This window comes from Protopterus annectens, chromosome 14.part0, assembly GCF_019279795.1.
Source record: "Protopterus annectens isolate FY-2018-M chromosome 14.part0, PAN1.0, whole genome shotgun sequence".
Taxonomy (NCBI): domain Eukaryota; kingdom Metazoa; phylum Chordata; order Ceratodontiformes; family Protopteridae; genus Protopterus; species Protopterus annectens.
Window position 1 is genome coordinate 236,856,931 of NC_056748.1, and position 24,712 is coordinate 236,881,642.

General features: G+C 45.6%; 1 protein-coding gene across 2 annotated transcripts in view; it reads right to left on the bottom strand.

The window, feature by feature from the left end:
- Positions 1 to 24,712, bottom strand: part of SLK (STE20 like kinase) — a 2,579,008-nt gene that overhangs the window by 2,253,210 nt on the left and 301,086 nt on the right. For both annotated transcript variants that reach the window (XM_044055960.1, XM_044055959.1), the window contains exon 3: positions 1,588 to 1,636. In XM_044055960.1, coding sequence (XP_043911895.1) covers positions 1,588 to 1,636 — 49 coding nt within the window. The remainder of the gene's footprint in view (positions 1 to 1,587; positions 1,637 to 24,712) is intronic.

The following is a 24,712-nucleotide window of genomic DNA, read 5'->3' on the forward strand; positions in this document are numbered from 1 at the left end:
TGGCTCAAAATGTTTACCTTTTTGTGAGTCGACTCCTTGCAATCTCCAGGGGGAGATGAAGTGAGCAGCCTTGAGGAAGAACGCTTCTAACGGAGTTTAGCAGGAGAGGGTGAGTCCTCCGACCCAGAGATAGCCTCACAGAAAGGAGTTTTTAGTAGGCCTTTTAGAATCGATTTATTCTTCCTTTCATTTAGAGTCCTAGCCAAAAGATTTCTAAAATCCCACACGGAGGGTTCACTGAAAGGTGGGAAACTTTCAAGGAATAGACACATAAATCATGGCCATCAGAAAGCAGTAGCTTACGGCCACATTCCATACATTGTTTGAAAAAAACACTACTTTTCTTATCCAACATAATGATATGAAGGGAGAAGGACGACAATACCAAGAGGTTAAGAAAACTACCCAGAAAGGTAAGAAAGGGAGAGAAGAAAGATTACCAACGATGGCAATGGAGAATTACCTCAAAGGTAAGAAAAGGAAAAATACTATAGGGAGAGAGTCTCAAAGTTGCGATAGAGTAGGAAGATAGAGATGGTAACTAATTGAAAACTTTCTAAACACCAACAGTAGAAAAACTTCAAAAAATTAGTTCACTTACCCGAGAGAGACTGGCTTGACATGGCTGTACAGCAATCTGCAAACGAGATCTGAGGTAACAGGGAGCAGAGCATTATGGGTAAAATCTTGGCTCAAGAGTTTTTGGCTGACACGAGCTTGGTATGAGGCCGGCTCGGCTCAGAGGACGGAACCGATAACCCATCAGTAAGGAATGAACGAAGATGAACATCAGATACAATGTTAAAGCAATGCTTAATCACAAAACGTTTCCTGAAATTCTGTTTTACAATTCAAATCTGTTTTTCTAAAAGTTTAAAATGCAAAATTTTATACTTAAAAAGTGGTTAGAGCACCCAATACATTAAGGCTTTAAGCAGCCGGGGGACAAGTCTTCTTGAAAATGATCAGCGTAAGCAGCTTAAGATAATAATCTTGGGGGAAGAGTACCTGAAACTCTCTACAGAACTTGCTGGTAAGTTCTGGTAGATACTTCATGATAAAAATACACAAAGTATACAACTGGCTTTATAAAATGGGCACACCAGATGACAAAGAAAAAATAAATTTCTTTGGAACTGTTCAAGACCAACCAACGAACTTCACTAAGCTAGATGACTGTTCAGTTCAGCAACACATATGAAATAAGTAGGGTTCGCATCACATGGCCCTACTGATTGATGTCTGAATACTGCAAAAATATAGTCAGAGCACTGATGTCCATGGTCACCTTTAACAAATTTGCATTAGAAATTGCAATATTAATGATATCTATTGAGAATACTGTCCCTGTTCCATGTATTTACTTTATGTATTTATAATTCTGTCAGTGTGAAGAGAAAAATAAGTAAAATAAAATTTGGTGCATATTACGTCTTCAATCAATTTTATGCAGCACTAAGCCAGGCTCATACAACCTCTAAAATACATTATGTATACAGATACACACACACAGTTTTAAAAGGAAAATAATGTGCAGTTTTGTTAACATGTGTGCCTTTTGTTAATATGAAAAAAAAATCTACTCACCCAACATTACCGCATCTACAGCTCCTCCTGCACAAAATTCTATTAAAATCTGCAAAAAGGAGAGAGACAAAAAAGCAGTACACATGAATTGTTGCAAACCTTATACGTTTATTAAAACCGTGGTCAAATGATATGCATAAATTCATTCAGGGGTACCCTAACAAGGAAATACTACGTCAAAAAGGAATGTATACAGAAATGCATAAGCAAGAATACACATACTGGAACTCAAAGTATACACTACCACAAATGATTTTTTTTAAAACATAAACCAGTTGATAACTTGTACAAACTAATTTTATTTATTTTACATTTGTTTACAGAGAAAGTCCGACTGGACACAGGCCCTTTTTCAGTGGAGGCCCAGGGAGAAACACTCCAGATACAGAGATTAAGTAGTCAAACAGTCACTTATGTTTACATAATGCACTTCAGAACACATAGTAACATACATACATGCATAGTTTTTAACAATGAAAAAGTTAGCTACATTTACATACAGTATTTAGTTTTTGACTTGTAGCAGTTTTTATATGTTTTGAAAATTCTATATTTAGTGTGCTATACAGATTCACAAGATTTCAAAGCTGGGGGTGAAGTACAAATAAATATGACAGGTGGGTGAGAGTAAATGAAGGAAGAGGGGAGAAAGGAAAAAGTATAACAGCGAGGAAATAATGATGGAGGGAGATGGTAGAGAGGAGTTGGTAGTATAATGATTATTCAGGGTATGAGACTTACAAAGCCAGGCTGTAGAAGATGGATTTTAGACTATGAATGTTATTAGAAAAGGAAGGTGGGAAGCAAGGGGTATTTACAGTAGAGTAGAGAAGGGAAAAGGTACCTTGGAGGGAGTAGCAGAGTTCTGTAACAGGAGGGAGCGTTAATAAAGTAGAAGTAATTATAAGAATGTAATCAGGGTTGTCGCAGTTATAGAGCCAATATTGCTGCAGGTGGGATTTTAAGGCCTTTTTGAAGGACGCAGAGGAAGCTGTGGCAGAGGTGTTGGGGGGCAGGTTCTATAACTAGTGGTAACTAACCAATGATAGCTTTAGTCCTGCCTAGAGGAGCTTTATCAAAACGTGGAAGCCTAGAAGCCCAAATGACGAGAAAAATGAAAAAATACAGGAACTGCCCATCACAGGCAGTCAGACTTACTGCCATGATACAATACTAATTCAGTCAGAATGCTTCAGTTTTCTACCACTGTGCATGCAGACACATGCACATTTCTAATGTGTACATAATATTTTTCAATCATCCATTTTATCATACCACACATCTTTGAAAAACGACAAAAAAAATAAATAAAAGTTATGTACTCACCACAACGATGCATCTGTGTTGTCTTTTTGTCCTGCCTCAAAAAATGGGGTCTTTGATCTGACCTCAGATCCAACTTTGGCCCCTTCAACAGACTTTAGCACCACAGCTCGAGCTCCTCCCTTTACCTATAAGTCTCTCCCAAGCCTGGATTACCTCAGATCAAGTTTTCCCTCTAGTCCAGCCTACAATCTTGCACCAGAGCAAGGTACCCAGACAAAAAAAAAAAGTCCAAATTAAACGACATTCTAATTAGAATAGGTAGAAGGAAGTGGATGACTGGAGCTCATTCAGCCCAGCAGGCAGGAAACTCTCCTCAGGACAAACTAGGAGCCCAAATGAAAGTCTTTCAAAATAGGAAGGGGGCTGGAGGATGGGAGGTTGAGGAAGGATGAAATCAGACACAGATGCATCGTTATGGCGAGTACTTTTTTATTTAATGTCTTTTTCATCCGATCCTCAACAGCTGGGCCATGGTCCCCAGAAAGCCTTGGGTTATCCCCAAGGAAGAATATTCTGAAGTACGTCAGAGTCAAATGCTGCTCTATCCCTAAATAATATGTCCAATTTGTAATGAGCAATAAAAGATGGCAGCTGCACAAATGTCATCTATGGAAGCACTGAACCAGAAAGACAAAGTGGATAAAAGATCTGGTGGAATGAGCCTTAAGAGATTTAGGTGAAATAACTCTTTATTCTTATAAACAAAGAAAAACACAGTCAGTGAGCCATCTGACTAAAGTTACTTTTGATACAGCTTTGCTCAATTTAGCCTTGGAAAAAAGATCCAAACAACTGGTCTGATTTCCTGAAATCTTTAGTTCTATAGGGATAGAATCAAAGCAGCCTGTAGACATCCAACAAGTGCAGCACATTCTCCAATGTTGGAAAACCTTGGAAAGAAAACAGGTAGATTGATGGACTGGTTGACAGTCGTTTCAGATGCCACCTTAGGCATCTTTATGAAAAAAGAGACATGGTTGCTTAGAAGAGGGCCTGGAGATCTGATACTTGTATAGCCAATGGAACTGCAACCAAAAAAATGGTTTTCCTTGGTAAAAACTTTAAGTCCACCTTGGCAAAGGGTTCAAAAGGAGACTCCATCAAAGCCTGAAGAAGTACTGTTAAATCCCATGAAGGAGTAGAACTCTTAACAAGTAACTGAAGTAAAAAGGTACCCTTGAGAAAGGCCTTACATAATCTCAGTGATGCCAAGGAAAAATGTTTTTTGCCTATGTAAAAATTATAAATGGCGGCAAGTTGGACCTTAATTGTAGAATAAGTAGCTGCACTACTGAAAATGAAGACAAGAAAATCAAGTATAGCCGGAATAGGTGCTGAAAATGAGTCTGGCTATCTCTGCAGAGCCAGATGGAAATTTTCCATTTTCTCTTATAAATCTTCCAAACAGAATTTTTCTGGAAGGATGTAGGGATATAACACATCAGGAAAGAAAGCCTGATCACTCCAGTCATCAGTGGAACTGAAGAAACCATCTGGTCAACTTGAAAGTCTGGGTATCCAGGTGAGGTATGCCGGGATGGATGAGACTGAAGGTTCTGGGAAGGATACAACACCCTCAGAGGGTGCACCAGATGAGGCCACAGGATGGGAAACCACACTTGTCAAGGTCAAAACGGAGTGATGAGGATTGCTTTGCTCATCTGCTGAAATGATTTCTGAAAAAACTTGGGGATGAGAGAAAAGGCACAGAGGAGACCGGAGGGCTAATCATGATTGAGAGAATCACTTGGTGACACCCTCTCTGGGGCATCAGGACGAAGTACCTGCTGCACTTGTAATTGTGGGGAAAAGCAAAGAGGTTGCAGCATGGTTAGCCCAATGGAGAAAAATCCTTCCATCACTTGTGAGGAAGTGAGATAGCTGAGAGACTACTTGTGAGGCAGTGAGAAAGACCTACTCAGTTTGTCTGCTAGTTCATTAGAGTTCCCTTGAATTTGTGTTTTGAGCAAAAAGTGGCCAGAATACATCACCCACTGCCTCATTCGCAATGCTTTTCGACATAAGAGGTAGAGCAGGTTCTCCTGTTTGTTGATGTACTAGACCACGGACAACATCTTGAAATGCCTGCAAAGCTAATAGGACTGCTCTCATTTACAGGACATTGATGTGAAGAATAACCTTCAACAGAGACCATGTGTCTTAAACTGTCCTTCCCAAGTAATGCCCTAGTTGGCAGGCATCCATAGTCCCTATGACTTTGGGTGCAGGAAGGATAAACGAGGGCCCTGAGAAAACTTCTGCATGAATTCACGAGGCTGTGTGTTCTCTGCAAACCTTTGCAATTTGAACTGGTGCAGTCAGAGGGTGACGGCAAGCATCCATTCAAGTACTCCCGTGTGAAATCTTGTTAAGAGTACCACAACTGTGGAAGCCACCACAGAACCGAGAAATTGCAACACTAACTTGGCTGGACGTAAAAGAAGAGTGATAATATGTGATGCTTGGCTCGGCAATGTGTTCAACCATGTCTGTGGTAAGCTCACAATTTGTGTCACAATATCTAGATGGGCACAAATGAATTCCAGGAATTGAGGGGTGAGGGCTGACAGTACAGTTTTGTACCTACCATAAATGTAGATGTTCGAGTGCTCATACAGCTGCAGTCATTACAGATGGGATATCCTGCCGTCAAGCGGGTCCTTGGTTGGCCGAATTCCAAAGTCTAGGTCTGGCATCGGTTGTCGTCGCTTCTTACCTGACGTCAGTGCGGCAGGGGTATAAAAGAGGCAGCCAACGCCATTTTCTTCAGTTTTTCTTGCCCCAGATGTCAGGTGCCCCCAGAAGGAAGGCAAAATAAGAAGTTATGTACCTACCATAACGTTCCATGTTAGTTGTCTTCTCTCGCCTTCTTTCTTGCTTGATGGGTTCGGAGCCGATCCCTCGGCTCCGACTCGGCACTTGCTAAGCTCGAGAGTCACTTTTACCAGCTCGAGGCAGCCCCATATCCCATGATGCAAGGCGGTAAGTACCCAGATCTCGTTTGCTGACAAAGGGCAATAGCACCAAGCATAAAATACTTCCCAAAGGAAGAAAGAAAACTTACAGATGGAAGAAGGACCAGGTCTGAATGGTCTTCAGCATAACAGTTTCTCATACAAGGTCTGTCCAGGCCAGGGGGAAGGAGGGAGGGTCAGAAGAAGCAGAGAAGACAACTAACATGGAACGTTATGGTAGGTACATAACTTCTTAATGTTAAGTTGTCAATCTCGCTCATTCTTGCTTGATGGGACCAGCCCTAGCACCTCTATCCTGGGTGGCTCAATGGAACAAACTCTTGAGGACTGTAGAGCCAAAACTGGCTCTGTCCCTGGAGGCCAAGTCCAATTTGTAATGGGAAACAAAAGTGTGAGGAGTAGCCCAAGTGGCCGCTGCACAAATAGTGTCCAAAGGAAGTCTAGCTTGAAAAGCTGTAGAAGTAGCTAAGCTGCTAGTTGAATGTGCTTTAGGTTTTGAGCACAGCTGTTTTCCCCTGAGTATAAATTTCAGAGATGACCAAGAAAGCCATCTGGACAAGGTCACTTTAGAAACAGGAAGGCCTTTTTATTATCCGATAGGAAACAAAAAGTTGATCAGATTTTCTAAATTTTTTGTTCTGTCCAAATAATATCTAAGTTGACGGTGGACATCAAGATAATGTAGCTTTTGTTCAGCTCTATCTGAATAGTTAGGAAAAAATACAGGGAGATCAATGGATTGATTCAGATTGTTCTTTGAAGCGACCTTAGGTAAAAAGGTTGGATTAGTTCTCAAAGATACTCTGTCTTTGTGAAAAACCAAATAGGGGGGTCGAACCGAAAGAGCATGAAGTTCAGACACCCTCCTGGCAGATGTAATAGCCACTAGGAATAAAGTTTTCCAAGAAAGATATTTCAGGGAACAAGAAACAGCTGGCTCGAAGGGGGGATGCAGAAAGAGTCTTGCCGTCCTGCTCGCACCTGGTCAAGGTTTCCTTCACCTGAGGGCCAAACAAAGCTGACCCATCAAAGGGAGAATTTGTGAAGGACGCCTTAAAGGGATCCGCAAAATCACATAGCCGCATCCAGGCTTGGCGTCTAAGAGCCACACCTGTACCTGCGGCTCTACTCGCTCCATCCGCAGCATAAGATATTAGCCGCATGGAGGAGTTTGCAATGGAATTGAGGGTTCCTAGCTGCGAAGCAATTTTTCTTGAGCCCCTGCAGCTGTAGGATCCTGAACTACTTCTCCCAGCTCCTTCAGGATATCCCTCTGGAGTCTGGTGAAGTGACATAGGTAATTCAGCGAACGCATAGCAAAGGTCGCTGAGGAAAACATCCGCTACTGCCTATCCATGGTCCTAGAGTCCTTATTAGGAGGATGGACGGGCACGGAAGGATCTGCAAGTTCCTTTTTGGTGGCCGCAGCCACCACCATGGCATCAGCGGGGACACCCTTAGTAAGGAATTGTTTGTCACACGGGGCAGTGATAAATTTTGAAGGCCTCCTAGGGACTGGCTCTACAGAGTCAGGAGCTGCCCACGCCTTCGTGCAATTACCTGCATAAGGGGTCGAAGGCGGAGACACCCAGGAGGTGGAGGGCCGAGATCCAAACGCCTCTAGGTATACTGACTCATCCTCAGAGGGATTGTTGGTGGGCCAGTTTCCCTCTGTTTCAGAAGTTCTAGGGTGGCTGAGATTGAGACATCCTCAGTGTGGGATCTAGGGGATCCCTCTGACTCATCACAGTCAGCATCCTCAGTGACAGACTCGGGAGTCTACATGCTTCCTCTTACAAGTCCTCTTCCTAGGAGGATCTCCCGAAACATCAGGAGAATCCTCGGAAGAGGGGAAATTCCCAATGGGGAAACCTGAGGCGGAGGATCTCTGGGTCCTGTAGCAAGAGAAGTGGCAGAGATGTCAACAGGTACTATAGAGGGAGGAGCTACGGGAACAGACTGCTGACTGATACCAGTGGCCAGTACACTCTTCATCACCTCGAATGCTCCCCTCCCAGGCAGGTCCGAGAGAACCCGCGCCGAGAGCTAGGAACTCGAGGGGCGACCGAAAGGGAAGTCTCCGAGGCAGATGTCGGAGCCGAGCTCACCAAGGCCGAGGCTCCAAGGGAAGAGCGGGTTCGGACAAGGGTCCGATGCCACTCACCCCTCGGAGGAGACCATGGAAGCCCGACCACGAATCCCTCTAAGGAAGGTCTCAAGAGGAGATAAGAGTAGAGGCTGAAGGAACAGAAGGGGTATCCGTCCTCCAGCCGTAGCAGTAACCATTCCGAAGACTCCAACTCCAAGCTCTGGGGTAGAGTTGAAGGAGGAACTGTAACGGGGTGTGGACCAACAGTCGTCTGTTGAGACGGACTGTGTAACATTTGGGCCAGTACCTGTGACTTAAGTAATCTACTGACCACTCTCTCTAGGTCATGATCTGACAACCTGGATGACCTTGAAGATCGGCTCCGATGGCTCCGTTCCGATAGAAGAGGTGAAGCCGAGCCGAAAGTAGCGGCACCAAGGAAGGAGACCTCGACCTCTTCCGGGAATGAGCCATCGGAGCCGATACTATAGATCCTGTCGGAGCCGACCTCTCGGAGCCGACAGGAAGTCTCGATGTATCGGCTCCAGCCGGAGCCGATACAGCCACCAAAGTAACGGGGTCGGAGCCGATTGGAGCCGACACCGATGCCTGCCACATGGGTGTCGGAACCGATCGGAGCCGACATCGGCGGTCAATACAGATTCGCACCGATAGCCATCGGTGCGAAGGCTTTGTTAAGCCAGAATCGGCTCCAGCCGGAGCCGATCTCGACTCAGTACGAGTCGGAGCCGAGGCCGCAGGCTTAGATACAGAAGCCTGGGCCTTGGAAGATTTAACTGATTTGGATGGAGCCGACTTAGCCGGAGAGCCCTCCGGCTTAAGAAGGCCCCTAAGGATCAGTTTATTACGTCTTTCCTGCAGGACTCTCTGGCTGAAGGAATGACAAATAGCACAGGAGTCCTGCAGGTGAAGAGGGCCCAGGCAATACAGGCAAGAAGTGTGACCGTCTGTCAGAGACATCTTCTGACAGCACGAGTCACACCTCTTAAAACCTGAGACCCTCTCCTTTGACATGGTGCTTTACACAAACACACACACACACCAGTCAAAAATTAACTTAAATAAAATACCTAAAAAGGTATTTCTATAAACAACACACACACCCTAACAGGGAGGGGATGGGATGGGTAAAATTGACTAAAATAATTAGAAAAGACAGGGATTTTCTGTCACAAAAGGTAAAAAATTAACTAATAACTAACAATTAAGGGTTTTTTAAGAAAAAGGGGCTTAAATATCCAAAAAGAGAATCACTTACCAGGAGCTGGTAAAGGAGGACCTCATAAGCGGCAAACGAGATCTGGGTACTTACCGCCTTGCATCATGGGATATGGGGCTGCCTCGAGCTGGTAAAAGTGACTCTCGAGCTTAGCAAGTGCCGAGTCGGAGCCGAGGGATCGGCTCCGAACCCATCAAGCAAGAATGAAGGCGAGATTGACAACTTAACATCATAAAGTTATGCAAACATGCAATACAGAATAATCAAAAAACAGTAGTTGCAAGCAAATACACCATAAGAGAATACCCCAAATAGGTTGTATGATAAGGTGTTTGTTATAAGGTTTGTCCTAAGAGGGGACGGAGGGGGGGTAACCTGGACTGCAGCTGTATGAGCACTCTAACATCTACATTTATGGAAGGTACAAAACTGTACTATGTTCATCGTGCATACAGCTGCAGTCATTACAGATGGGAAGAATCCCAAAGCTAAGTAGGGGTGGTAGGCACTAAGTGGAACTAGGAGAAGCGAGGATGCCCTGCAAGACTGCTGTGGCAAAACCCGCTCTAGATTTAGAGAATAGTGGGAGGTGACAGTGCTTGGAGAAAGTGTGCACTGAACTCCAGGTGGCTGCTTCCAAAATGTCCTTGGTAGGGACCCCCCTGAGGAAGGCTGCAGAGGTAGCTGTGGCTCTGGTGGAGTGGGATCTGATGCATGCAGGCACAGTTTTTCCATGAAATGAGTAACAAAAGCGTATGCAGTGGACTATCCATTTTGAAATTGTCTATTTGGAAATAGCCTTTCCTTGAGCACCTGCAGCATAGGACACAAAGAGTTGCTCAGATTTCCTGAATGGCTTTGTCCTGTCCAAATAGTAACAAAGTTGTCTGTGAATGTCCAAAGAATGTAGTAGTCTTTCCCCTTTGTTTTGTGGAGTAGGATAAAAGGTAGGCAAGTGGATAGTCTGATTCAAAGCTACACCGGATACTACCTTTGGCATAAAGGTAGGGTTGGTTCGTAAGGAAACTCTGTCCTGATGGAAAATGATGAATGGTTGCACAGCCATGAGGGCCTGTAGCTCCAAAACCCTGCGTGGTGAGGTGATAGCCAGAAGAAAGGCTGTTTTCCATGACAAGTATTGTAGCTCTGTTGAAGAAGCTGGCTTGAAGGGAGGAAGGGTCAGCTTTTCCAATATGAAGTTGAGGTCCCAAGCAGGGACTGGTGGTTTCCTTGGGGGTTTTATATTCTTTGCCCCTCTGAGGAACTGCCTTAAGAGAGGATGAGAGAATAAAGGAGGCTCTGTGTTGTATTGTGCAGAAATGGCTGAAGCGTGGATCTTGATGGAGGAGAAGGAAAGTCCATTGTTTACCATCTCAGCTAGGTACTGTAAAATTTGAGGTATATTTATTACCCAAGGATTCTGTCCCTTTTCTTGATTCCAAGCACAAAATCGTTTCCATTTGGCGGAGTAGGCTTTTCTCGTAGAAGGTCTTCTGGCCTCCAAGATGACATCCTGCACCTCCTTGGAGAGGAGAATCTGTTGGGAAATCAAGGAATTCTCCATGCTGCTAGATTTAGGGTTTTGAGTTGGCTGTGAAGTGTTTTGTAGTTGTGCTGGGACAAGAGAAGAGGGACTAGAGGTAGGATCCATGGTGGAGAATGTGTCAGGCTCTTCAGGAGCAGATACCAGTGTTGTCTTGGCCAGTCTGGAGCAAGGAAAATCATTTTCGGCCTCTCTGCTCTGGCTTTTAATAGAACTTTGGGCAGCAGAGGAAGAGGCGGGAAGGCATAGACTGTCAATGTTGTCCAATTGAAGGAAAGTGCGTCCACTTTCCAGACCTGTGGATGATAGGTCCTTGAACAAAATTGTTTTCAACTGGCAATTTCTGTGGGTAGCAAAGAGATCTAGGTCTGGCTGTCCCCATGCCAGAGTTATCTTTGTAAAAACTTGAGGATGCAACTTCCATTCGTGTGGATCTGTCATATTTCTGCTTAGGTTGTCTGCCAGTGTGTTTTCCTTCCCTGGCAGGAATTGTGCCTGTAGTTGAATTTGCAATTCCAGTCCTGTGTTCCATAGGGTCATGGCTTGCCTGCACAGGGGGTATGAATGAGTCCCCCCCCCCCCCCGTTTGTTTATGTACCACATCACTGTGGTGCTGTCTGTCCTTATCAATAGCTGGCCTGGATGCAGTAGGTCTTTGAAGGTTATAATAGCATTTTGCACGGCTAACATTTCCTTTTGGTTGATGTGAAGGTGCTTCTCTTTTCGGGTCCATTTTCCCTGAATGCACTGATCTGTCATATGTACTCCCGAGGCATAGTCTGATGAGTCTGTTGTGATGATTTGAGTTGCTTGAGGTACACAGAAAGGAAGACCTGTGTTTCTTTGGCAAGCTTGAGCCCACCACAAAAATTCTTTTTGAAGGCATGGAATGAGTGGTATAATTGTTTCCAAGCTGTGGCTGTGTTGAGACCATAGGTTTTTTAGGTACCATTGAAGTTTCCTCATATGCAGCTTTGCACATGGGATTAGTAGGATGCAAGATGCCATGAATCCCAAAGCCTGCAGGACTTTCCTTGCAGTTAGCCTGGTGAGAGTTGCCATTTTTCTGAAGTATTGAGACAGTTGCCCTGGTTTGTCCGGCGTGAGGTAGGCCATCTGGGTGGTTGTATTCAAGCTGGCACCCAGGAAAATTATTTGTTGAGAGGGTATTAATTTTGATTTCTTTTTGTTGACTGTGTATCCCAGGAAGTTCAACAGTTTTATTACAAACGCCAGGTGCTGCAGTAGTATGTCCTTGCTGTCCGCTTGGATCAGGCAGTCGTCCAGATATGGGTAGATTTGTATCCCTTGTAGTCTGCAGAAGGCGATTACTGATGCCAGGCATTTCGTAAACACTCTGGGAGCAGTAGATAAGCCAAAGGGCAATGCAGAGAATTGGTAATGGGTTGAACCTGCAAGAAATCTGAGGTATCTTCTGCAATCTTGTCTGATAGGGACATGCAGGTATGCCCTCCTTGAGGTCCAATGTTACCAGCCAAGACTCCTTGCCCAGCATGGGAAGAAGCTGCTGTAATGTGAGCATCTTGAATTTTGGCACCTGTAGATATGTGTTTAGGATGGATAGGTCTAAGATAGGTCTCCAATCTTTGTCTTTCCTTGGTACCAGAAATAGTCTGGAATAAAACCCCTGACCTTGTTCTTTTGCAGGTACCTCTTGAATTGCTTTCATGTCCATGAGAGCTGAAATTTGTTTTTGTGCCTCTGCCCTTTGATGTTGTGGCAGGTTTGGCATGCCTCTCATTTTTGGAAGGGTGTGAAAGTGGAACCTGTAGCCTCTGTCTATAATGTCCAGAATCCATTTGTCTTTTGTAACAATATGCCAATTTTTTGAGAATGTCAGTTTTCCGCCCAAAGGTGCTGCCATTAAAGCTTTGCTTGGCAGGTGTAGGGGGAAGTCATTGTGTCTGTTTTCTAAAAGACTGTGATCTATCTTCTCCACCTCTTGGGGTTGGTGCTTGCCACTGTCTGGCTCTGAAAGATCCTTAAGGTTGCCCTCTACCCCTTGGGCGTCTATATCTGCCCCTTTGAGGTCTGTCCGTGGCTGGAAAGGACCAATTTTTTGAAGGCCAGTTTCTGCTGAAACGTGGAGGTTGTACCTGCAGGAAATCTTTCAATGTTTGCATTGATTTCGCTTTTTCCTCCATTTTCTTTAGTACCTCCTCAGCTTTAACGCCAAACAATACATCTTTTTGAAGAGGTACATCTAATAATTTATCTTTGACATGATCTGGTAAGGTTTGCTCTTTGAGCCAAGCATGCCTACGTATAACAGACCCCGTAACATCAGCTCTACATGAGGCCTCTAAAGCATCAAAACCACACTGCAAGGTATGTTTACCCACTTGCTCTGCACCATGCAACAAATCCTGCAACTCTTTTAAATCTTGTTGTTCTGGTTGTGTCATCTTGCTTTTCAGCTGAGATATCAAAAAATGTTGATACTTTAACATATGGAACTGACAGTTTAATGTCCTCATGGTTAAAGTGGCCGAGGTGTACACCTTTTTCCCCCCACCTTTCTAAAGCTCTGGAATCTCTCTCTGAAGGTAATTTTTTTTAGCAGTAGAGGCCTTAATTCCCTTGGGACCCTGTGAAATAGTTTCTGGGTCAGCAGTATGGCTTTTATATAGGAACTGGTGAGAATCACGAACCCGGTAATACCTGTCTGGTTTAACAGGAGCTGGAGGCAAAGAATCTGGATTAAGGCTGGCGTCTGTGTACACATCATCCAATATATCTAAAACAGGAGGGATAGCCAGGGGCCTATGCTGGGGGAGCAGAAGAAATTCCCTGAGCCTTTTCTTGGAATCTGAGTAATCTTGGCCTTCCCAGTGAAAGTGTTCCCTTAATGTATGCAGGGTTCCCCAAAAGAGTAGTCCTCGGGGGGGGGGGGACCAAGGGAATAGACTCCTCTGCATCAGAGTCTTCGAATGGGGAATAGGTATAATCCTGGTCCTCAGATAGTTCTGAGGTAATAGAAGCTTGATCTGAGGAAGGGTAGTCTTCCTCTAATCTGGGCCTTTTGTCAGAGGGGGGCTGAGAACCCCTGATAAGAGTAATCAAATCCTCAGCCATTTTAAGAATCTGCTTTTTAGGCATGGTGTCTTGAGAGGGGGGGTCTGAGGAACCCGTTTTTTGGTTTTCATGGCTGCTTTAGATTTAGTGAAGGCTTTAATAGAGAAGGAGGAAGGCCTGAAGACCCCTTGAGAAATGGCAGGCCTGTCTAAATTCTGAGTTTCCCCGCCAGGAGTGGCGTCGGTATCTGTAGTAGTAATGGGGGCCGAGGAGCCTGCGACCTCGGGTACTGAAGACACCGGTAATGTAGTGTCATCGGTACTCAGGGGCTGCATAGGCGCCTTGCTGAGTACCGGAGAACCGGTAGTTGGCCTTAGCGTGGTCTCAGTAGACGGTGCGGACCTCGTATGTCGGTCCTTATCTTTGCGTCTTTTGCTCAAAACTGGAGTCGGAGTATCCGACAACATAATATAATTAAATTTTTTGCCAAAAAAGTGAAGGGCGAACTCCGCCCGATGCTTAATAGTGCGCTTGTTGAATCTAGCACAAAAACGGCAGGCCGAGACGTCGTGGTCTGGGCCTAAGCAAGGTATACAGAAAGAGTGGAAATCCTTATGCGGTATTTGCTTCCCACATGAAATGCAATTATTAACTTTGTCTGACATCGGTCTGAGGCAAAAAGTTTCTAACGGGTACTTAGCTTTCAAGAAGACTTCGGCTGAAATACTTTCGTAAATCTCAGGAGCTGGCCGACCGGCACTTGCGAACTGCTTCTGCTTCGGGCACCACGCGGCAAGAAAGACTGGAGAAAATGGCGTCGGCTGCCTCTTTTATACCCCTGCTACACTGACGTCAGGGAAGAAGCGACGACAACCGACGCCGGACCGAGACTTTGGAATTCGGCCGACTGAGGACCCACCTGACGGCAGGATAACCCATCTGTAATGACTGCAGCTGTATGCACGATGAACATTTGGCATAGTTTACAGTGATGCCCAGTTGAAGACAAAGTTGGAGCAGGTAGTTCCCTGGCTTGAGGCTGGATGAGCATAGAGATGCCAGTCGTCGAAACAAGGAAACACCCGTAATTCTAGCAGTCTCAACTGAGCTGCAATAACTGTCATGCACTTGGGTGAACATCCTAGGGGCTGTGGTGAGACCAAAGGGCAGAGCCCTGAACTGGTAGTGACTTGCTCCACGATGGAAGCATAGGTATTTCCTGGTGCACCAGTCAACTTTGATGTAATAGTATGCATCCTGGAGATCTACACAGGGCATACAATCGTCCTTGTGCAACAGTGGCAGAATGGACTGAACTGTGACCATCTGGAACTTCAAGCATTTGACAAATTAATTCAAAATGCTGAGATCCAAAATTTGTCTTGGGTCCCAGTTTCCCTTTAGCACTACAAAGGATCATGAGTAAGGTCCGGATCATTGCTGGTTTTTGGGACCGCTTGTATGACCTTTTGCCATCAGTTTTTCTACTTCTATGGCTGTTTCTTTCTTCTGTGTGGAACATCAGGAATCCTTTTGTTCCAAATGGGATGTTGAAGGGAAAATTGTACATAATAACCTCTGGCTATAATACTCTGCATCCAAGAGTTTTTGGTGATGGCTATCCAGGCTTCTGGGTGCAGAGATAATTGCCCCACTGAATTCCTCCAGAGTGCAGCAGTCAGGCAACCTTTCAAGAGCATTGAAAGGGCTTCTCAGAGAATGGACCCCTGAAATCCTGGTGCTGCAGGTCACCTCTGCTACAAGGACCATGTCTGCCATTAGAATTCTCCCCTCTGTTGTGGGGGATCTATCTCCACAGAAATCCTTGAAAGACTCTTGCATTTCATGAAACTACATCTTTCTCCCTTCTCTGGTTCTGGGAAAAAGTCCTCAGAGTAGTAAAATGTACGCCCAAAGCAGATAATTCCCCTCTATTCTTTCCTCCTGGAGAGTTTCCTTCATCTTAGGGCCAAACAATGTGGATTCATTAAAGAGAGCACTGGTGAAGGCCAAAAAGAGGCTATGAGAATAATTGACCTCTTTAACCGGAATTTTTTCTGTAGAAATTTTAAAATGAGAGGTAGCGGTGATTAAGTATAAAGAAGACCATATGGCCAACTGTGGACTAGAGCATCTCTCAGTGACTCTGCTTTTGGAGGGATCAGAGCAAAGAAACTGCACAAATGTTGATGGAAGAAGCGAACAGATTACAGCATGGTTGACCCCATCGATGGAAAATCCTCTCAGCTACTTTGGAATTGAAAGACCACTCATGAGGCATCAGAATTTATCTGCTTTGTCTATCCGCAATCATGTTGGCTTTTCACAGAATGTGAGTTGCTATTAGAAAATGCCCAAAAGAGATCGGTTACTGCCACTCTCTCATTTCTTCTCGACAAATCGGGTAAGACTTGGTTCCTTCCCGTCTGTTAATGTACCAGACCACTAACATTGTCCATCTAAATAGCAACTGTCCTGGAGGGAGAACACCTTGAAATCCCTGTGATACTAGGAGGACTGCTCTCATTTCCAGGACACTGACATGCATTACTTGGCCTCTTAGGGGGACCAAGTAGCTTGGACTGTCCTTCGCAAGTGGTGCCCCCCATCCAAGTTGGGAGGCATCCATGGTCACCATGGCAGTGGGCAGGGGGAACAACAAATGGACAGGCTTCAGAGAGTTCATTCAAATGAATCTACCACATAAGACACTTTTTGCATGCTTGCGTGATCTTGACGGTGGCAGTTAAAGGATATTTAAGAATGACCACTGGACTGACCGTGTCCATTGAAGAAATTCTCATGTGAAACCTGGCTAAAGGAATGAGGGTAACAGCAGCTCCCATGGATCCCAAGGCTTGGAAAATTAGTTGTACTGGAAAAGAAGAATGTTGCATTACTTACCCAACCTGGGATCGGAGTGTCTGGATTCGAGCAGGAGAAAGAGAGGCTATCTGACTGTGTCCAGATGAGCACTTATGAACTCAAGACTCTGTTGTAGGTGTGAGTTGTGATTTGTTGTAATTGACTGTGATAGCTAGATGGAGGCACAAATGGAGCAAGTAGTCCCCCTTGCCTGCAGGAGTAGATGCCTGGTTGGGGCAGTTAGGAGCCAGTTGTCTAGGTATGGAAGCACTCAGCATCCCAGCAGTCTCAAATGAGCTGCTACCACCGCCTTGCAATTGGTGAATACCCTGAGGGCTGTGGTGAGACCAAAGGGCAGTGCTCTGAACTGTTAATGACTGGCTCGTAGCCAGAGGTGCAGATATCTTCCAGAGTGCCTGTTCACTTTGACATGATAGTATGCATCCTGAAGACCTACTGAGCATATCTAATCATCCTTTTGCAGTAAAGGCAGGATGGACTGAACCAAGTCCATCCAGAACCTTGAATACTGCACAAACTGGTTTAGTTTGTGGAGATCCAGGATGAGTCTTAAGTCTCATGTCTTCTCCCTAATTAAGAAGAATCCTGTAGGGAGAACTTGGGGAAATGCTATAATATAACCTCTGGATACAATTCTCTGCACCCAGGAATCTTTTGTTATGGAGAGCCAGTCTCTTTGGTGCAGAGAAACATCCCCCTGACTGCCTCCAGAGGCTATCAGTTGGGGTCCCCCTTTCAGGAGCGCTAGTAGGACTTCTCAGAGAAGGAGCCCCGAAAGCCCTGGTTCTGCAGGCCACCTCTGCTATAGGAGAAGTGTCTTTCATTTGAGTTTCCTCCCCTGCCCTGGGAGAACTATCTCCTTGTTAATCTTGAAAATGACTCTGGGATTTACAGAACCATGTTTTTCTACCTCCCCAATGATTCCTAGCGAAGAGTCTTTGAGGGGTAGAAAAATGTATGCCCATGGCAGACAGGGTCTTTCCCTCTTGCTCACATCTGGACAGCATGTATTTTACTTTGTGGCCAAACAAGGAAGATCCATCAAAGGGAGTATTGATGAATGAAGACTTAAAAGGGCTCCATAAAAGCACAGTTGCTTCCAGGCATGTCTCCTCATGGTTATGCCTGAACCCACCACCAGTGAGGTACCTTCCACAGCATGGGAAAATCAGCCTAAAGGGCAAATTACAAAATCAGCTGAAGGGTGGACAGACTATTTTGGTCCTTGCAGACATGGACCTATCATGAGATTTGGGAAGTTCTTTAGTCAGCTCTCTGTAATCTTGTAAAATGTGCCAGGTAATTCAATGATTGCACAGCAAAGGTTGCTGAACTCTACATGTGCTTACAAAATCTGCCTAAGGACCTCCCTGTTGGGGTAGATGGACAGAACAGCTGTGTTCTGCAAGCTTTTTTTTTTTTTGGTGGCTGCCACCACAAAGTGCAGTTGTGTACACTTACCATAAATGTAGATGTTCGAGTGTATTGACTGTTGCAGTCATCACCTGTGGGGATATCCCTGTTGTGGTAGCCCTCGGTAGGCCCGAATACAGAGTCAATGTTTTTGTGCACTGGCTGCAGTTGCCTGTAGTCTGACGTCAGATCTTCAGTGCTATAAAGCAAGGCAGTTGACGTCATTACATCAGTTTTTCTTGCCCTAACCCATTAGAAGCACAAGGGAAAAGAGATAAGTGGTCCTCGTAGCTTAAAAGCCACCTTAGGAAGCTTGTGAACCCCTAGGGGAAGATATTAAATGGGGGCTGGAGGGAGGGAAACTAAGACTGCAACAATGAATACACTCAAACATCTACATTTTTGTTAAGTGTACATAAGAAGTTAAGTACTCACCATAACGTTCGATGTATGTAGTCCAATCTCGCCTACATTCTTACCCGTGGGGTTCGGCTCTGACTCGGCCAAACTTTTCTAGCTCGAAGTCTTCTATTGGCTGGGCCAAGAGGGTATCCCATGCTGCACTGCTCCATATCCCCAGATCTAGTTTGCTGCGAACACCACACTCTTACCCCATGCATAACATCCAAGTAAAGAAGAATAAACTAAAGGTGAAGAGAGCTCTAAAAACAGACCTAACCTCCAGATCCTCAAGGAAGGGGGAAGGTGGGAGGGTAAGTAAGAATGTGAGGCGAGATGGACTACATACATCGAACATTATGGTGAGTATATAACTTCTTGATGTTATGTAGTCCAATCTCGCCTACATTCTTACCCGTGGGACAGCGTCCCCAGCACCTACATCCTGGGAGGCTCAGTGGAAGATACTCCTGAGTACTGTGGAACCAAAGGAAGACCTGCCGCTAGATACCACGTCCAGCTTGTAATGAGTAACAAAGGTGCGAGGAGATGCCCAGGTAGTTGCAGCACAAATATCATCCATTGACAATCTGGCTTGATAGGCTGTAGATGTAGATACAGCCCGAGTAGAGTGAGCCTTGACTGGAAACGGTAGGTCTTTACCCCCCTGAGAAATAAGTGAAAGATACAATTTGATATCCATCTGGATAGGGTGATTTTGGAGACAGGGGACCCGATTCTGTTTTCCGAAAAGGAGACAAACAGCTTATCAGATTTTCTGAGATCTTTGGTTCTGCACAGATAGAAACGTAACTGTGTACATCCAGTTGATGAAATTTAAATTCTGTCTTGTTTGAAAAATGGGGAAAGAACACTGGCAACTCAATAGATTGATTAAGATTAGATATGGACGCCACTTTAGGAAGAAAGGAAGGGTTCGGTCTAAGAGAAACCCTGTCCTTATGAAAGATCAAGTATGGAGGTTTGATAGAAAGAGCTTGGATTTCTGAAACACGTCTGGCTGATGTGATGGCTATTAAAAAGGCAGTTTTCCAGGTCAAGAATTTCAAGTTACAGGTAGCTGCAGGTTCAAAGGGTGGTGAAGTAAGGGCTTGCAGAACAAAATTCAGATCCCAGGGCATGATCGGTTCTGAGACAGGAGGACGGAGTAACAGAGTGCCCTAAAGGAAAGCCTTACAGAGTCGGTGAGCCATCAGACTAGGCTCATTAGCAACATGAAAATTAGAAATTGCTGCCAGTTGAACTTTAATGGTAGCAGACGCTGAGCCCTGCTGGAAAAGCATAGACAAAAACTCCAAGACGGAAGCAATTGGAGCTGTGTAAGGGTCAATTCCTTGGGTATGAGCCCAAATAGAAAACCTCTTCCATTTGCTGGAATAAATCTTCCTAGTAGAGGGATTATGAGAGGAAGATAAAATGTGAACTACCTCAGGTGAAAAATTATGAAGCCTAACTAACAACGGAAGTGGAGTAGCCAGGCTGTCAACCTGAGGGTCCGCAGAGAGGGGTGGAACTGTCCCAACATGTGTGTCAGTAAATCTGGTTGTGGGTCCAGAGTCCACGGTGTGTCCACACTGTAGGGATGGAGAAAGGGGAACCAGACCTGACGAGGCCAGTGTGGATCAATTAGAAGCATACGGTTTCCCAAGGATAGCGCTTTCTGAATCACTTTTGATAGCAAGGGAAACTGAGGGAAAGCATAGAGCAGACCAGACGGCCAATCGTGGACTAGAGCATCCCTGGGCGACTCCCCCTGTGGGGGGATCAGCGTGAAGTAGTTGCTGCATTTGGCATTGAGAGGGCTGGCAAAAAGGTTGCAGCAAGGCTGACCCCATTTGCTGAAGATTCGTTCTTCAACTAGACGATTCAGGGACCACACATAAGGCATCAGAATAGCTCTGCTTAGCCTGTCTGCTATCACGTTGGACTTCTCCGGAATGTGCGTTGCCACCAGAAACCGTTGGGAAGATATTTGCCCACTGCCACACTCGCATGGCCTCTCTGCACAGGGGGTATGATCTGGTTCCTCCCTGCTTGTTCAGATACCACACCAATGACATATTGTCCAAGTGTATTGCCATCGTCCCGAGAGGTAGAAAGCTCTTAAGCGCCTGCAACGCAAATAGCACCGCTCTCATATCTAGGACGTTGATATGCAGATATATCTCGTGATCTTGCTACATGCCTTGGACTGTCCTGCCAAGGTAATGCCCCCCCCCACCCCATCTGGGAGGCGTCCATGGTCACTGTGGCAACTGGGGGTGGAGGAACGAAAGGTTTTCCCCTGTCCAGATTGTTGGTGCAAAGCCACCAACGGAGATCCTGTTTGCATTTGTCTGTGAGCAAAATAGGGTGGGAAAGTGGAAGTCTCTAGAGAGACCATCGAGCAAAGAGGAGCCACTGAAGGAGTCTCATGTGCAATCTCGCTAGAGGAACTAACAATTGTTGCTGCCATAGTCCCCAGGAGTTGGAGAACCCATCTTGCCTTCACTTTCTTCAGGGGTAGCAGGGCGTGCACCTGTTGCTGTAAGACTCTGATTCTTTCCTGCGGTAGAAAGGCTCGCATTTGAACGGTGTCTAGCTCAAGAAGCAGAGCGATTGTGGCAATGGGCGATCTCTTCCAGTTGCTTTCTTTTGTTAGTGCACGTACCAGGGAAAACCAGCTTGCTCGCAGATGGACTAACAGTTCCATTTTGGTGCCTCATGATTGGTCTCAAACAGCGGCAGAAGAGATTTTTCATCAATGGAGTCTACCTTGATGCAATATTTTTGCTTTTCCCCTCAACAAGTGCGGGTGCTTCTTTTGCCTTGGTCCCGCCACAGGGTAGTCACTGAGAAATGCTATGGTCCACAATTGGCCCTTGGGTCTCCTTTATGATTATCCCCTGTTACTATAGTATTAGTCCCCAAACTTCTACAGGAAGCATCCCCATTGAAGAGCACAATCATCCTCCTTGCACCCTTTTGGCCTTGACAGGTCTGGCTTCCCAAGTTCTTCATGTTTCACTGTTGCAGTCATCACACTTGGGTAATCTGTCTGCAGGTAGCCCTCATTCGGCCCGAATACCAGAGACTTAATATTTCTGCGTCGGTTGCTGTTGCTCCAGGTCTGACGTCAGGTCAGGGGTATAAAAACAGGCAGCCGACACCATTACATCAGTCTTTCTTGCCGAGGAGCCCGAAGGAGATGCAGTTTGCACGAGTGCCGGTCGGCCACTACCTGAGTTTTTGTTTCTGAATTGAATTATCCTGAAGTCTTCTAAAGCCAAGTACCCTGTTGGGGATCCTTTTTTCTTGCTCTAACCGATGTCAGAAAAAGGTAACAATTGTCTTGCCTGTGGAAAGCAAATACCTCACAGAGATTTCCATTCTTACTGCGACGCCTGTTTAGGTCCAGACCACAACGTACCTCACTGTCTGTTTTATGCCTTGTTATACGCCTGAACTATTCATCGTCGGGCTCTTATTGTAGCTGAATACTTTAGTTCTCGATCTCCATATTTGGAAATGGCTTTGGTAAGCCATCAGACTACAGATCTTCCGAAAAAACGTAAAGATAAAGATGGAGACAGATTGCATAGGTCCAAAACTGCCGACGACGCTTCCGTTAAGCTAGTTGCCAGTTTGCCGGTACTCAGTGAGGTGCTTTCGCAGCACCTGATGCCTGCTTCAATGGATTTGCAGGTCTCTACCAAGACCCCTTTGGAGTCCAGTATGCCGTGAGACTCAACTATGGAACCTATAGATGTCTCTACCTTGGATGGGTCTGGAGCCGCTGAGCAGGCACCGGCTTCTGAGAAAGTTCTTCGCACTACCGATATTCGACACAAACCAACTTCTTTCGCATCTTCATTTCTGTCTAAACTACAGAGTTTCTAAGGCCAAGAGTACATACTATGCCTAAAAAACAGACAACCCAAATGCATGCACCTGCTTCCTTGCCACACCATCAAATGCTTAAAACTGTCAGAAGACCTTATTATGCTGATTAGGGGAAGGAAGAGAAAGAGACTTGTCCCCAGCAGCATTAACAGACCTAGAGCCCGACGACTCTGAGGTATCTGATTATGAAGACATGCCTTTATCTGCTTATGAGGATTCAGATGCAGAGGAATCCATTCCCTCTGCTTCTCCTCCAGAGGATTTTCTTTGGTGAAACCTTACATACTTTGTGAGCATTTCCCACTGGGAATGCCAAGACTATCCTCAGTCCAAATTAATGAGTCAGAGAATTTCTAGATTTGCCACAACATAGGCCTTTAGCAATACCCCCAGTTCTGGATGTTGTGGATGATGTCTTTATGGAATCCAGTTTCACTCCTGATACCTTGCCCTCTGCTCCTAGGAAACCAGACCGGTACTACAGAGTTCCTGACTCTCACAAATTCCTTTTCAAAAACCCTACTGCTGATCTAAGGTCATCTCTCTAAACCAGGACCCCTGCTAATAAAAACAGACAACACCACAGTTATGTGGTACATCAACAAGCAGGGGGAATCCACTCTTACCCATTTTGCAGGCTAGCCAAGGCCCTGTGGAACACGGCCTTGGACATGCAGGTCCATTTGCAAGCTCAATTCCTGCCAGGCAAACAAAACTCACTGGTAGACTACTTAAGCAGAGATCTTCTAGACCCGCACGAGTGGCAATTGGAGCCTAGCACCTTCAGCCTTCTGCTTCAGAAATGGGGGACCCCAGAAGTGGATCTCTCTGCCACCCCCTGTAATCACGAGCTCAGCATATTCTGCACCGGGACACATCACTGCAGGGCCTGGAAAGTGGATGCCCTATCTTTCCAGTGGGTAAACCTCTCAATCTGTGCATTTCCCCGCTCTGCCCCTTCTCTCAAGAATATTGCTCAAGATTGGACAGACCAAGGACAATTCTGATTGCCCCGGACTGTCCACTCTAGCACAGGTACCCAGTCCTATGCAGTCTGTCACCAGTACCACCCTGGCACCTACCCCAGAGCCTGACCCTGCTCACTCAGCAGGGGGGACAGATCTTACATGCACAACTGCAAACCCTACATCTTGCAAGCCTGGCTTATTCCTTGAACTCTCCCCCCAGTGACCAGCCTAAGCAAGCAGGTACTGGATGTCATTCTTGAAGCCGGAAGACCCAGTACAAGGAAATCCTATGCTGATAAGTGGAAAAGGTATTGCTCCTGCATTCAGTCTAAAGGAGAGGACACAACTCTGCCCTCCCTACCTCTAATCCTGGATTACTTAGCGGATCTACTCCACAGAGGCCTTTCCTTCTCCATTAAGATTCATGCCTCTGCCATCTTGGCCCATTACAACTCTGAGCCACCCCTACTCCCTCACCCTCTCATCAAACAGTTCCTGAGAGGGGCAAACAATTTAAGGCCACCAAGGAGAGCCCCACCCCCACCCCGCTTGGGACCTTAACTTCGTACTGGAAAAGCTCACACTAACCCCTTTTTAGTTTGCAGCATCAGCAGACAAAATTCCTCTTGGAACACAGCATTGCTCCTGGCCATCACTTCAGCAAGAAGTGTGTCTGAGCTTCATGCACTTATGGCAGTGGAACCCTTCATTATTTTTCATGCTGACAGGGTCTCTCTCAGGACTAATCCTTCCTTTATGCACAAAGTGGTGTACACCGTGGCTCTCAACCCATCTATCCATTTGCCAACCTTCTTTCCTAATCCTCAAAATAAAGGGGAAAGGATCCTGCACTCCTTGGATTTGCACAGGCAACTCAGATCCTACCTGGATAGGACCAAGCCCTTCAGGAAATCTGACCAGTTATTACTCAGTTTTGCACCAGGGGCAGAGGGCAAGGTAATTTCAAAACAGACAATTTCCAAATGGATAGCACATTGTATCCATTTCTGCTACAAACACCATGGGAAACCAACTCCTCAGGGAGTCAGATCACATCCCACTAGGGCAACTTCTACCTCTACAGCATTCCTCAGGGGAGTCCCTACCAGGCACATTCTGGAGGCTGCTACCTGGAGTTCTGTACACACATTCACCAAGCATTACCACCTGCCTATATTTTCCAAATCCACAGCGGGTTTTGCAACTGCAGTCCTGCAGTGCATTCTAGCCAGCCCAAACACTTCTTGACTGCCTCCACACTTTCTACAGCTTTGGGAGTCAATCCAAGTGTGATGACTGCAACAGAGAAACACGAAGAACATAGTACAGTTGTGTACACTTGCCATA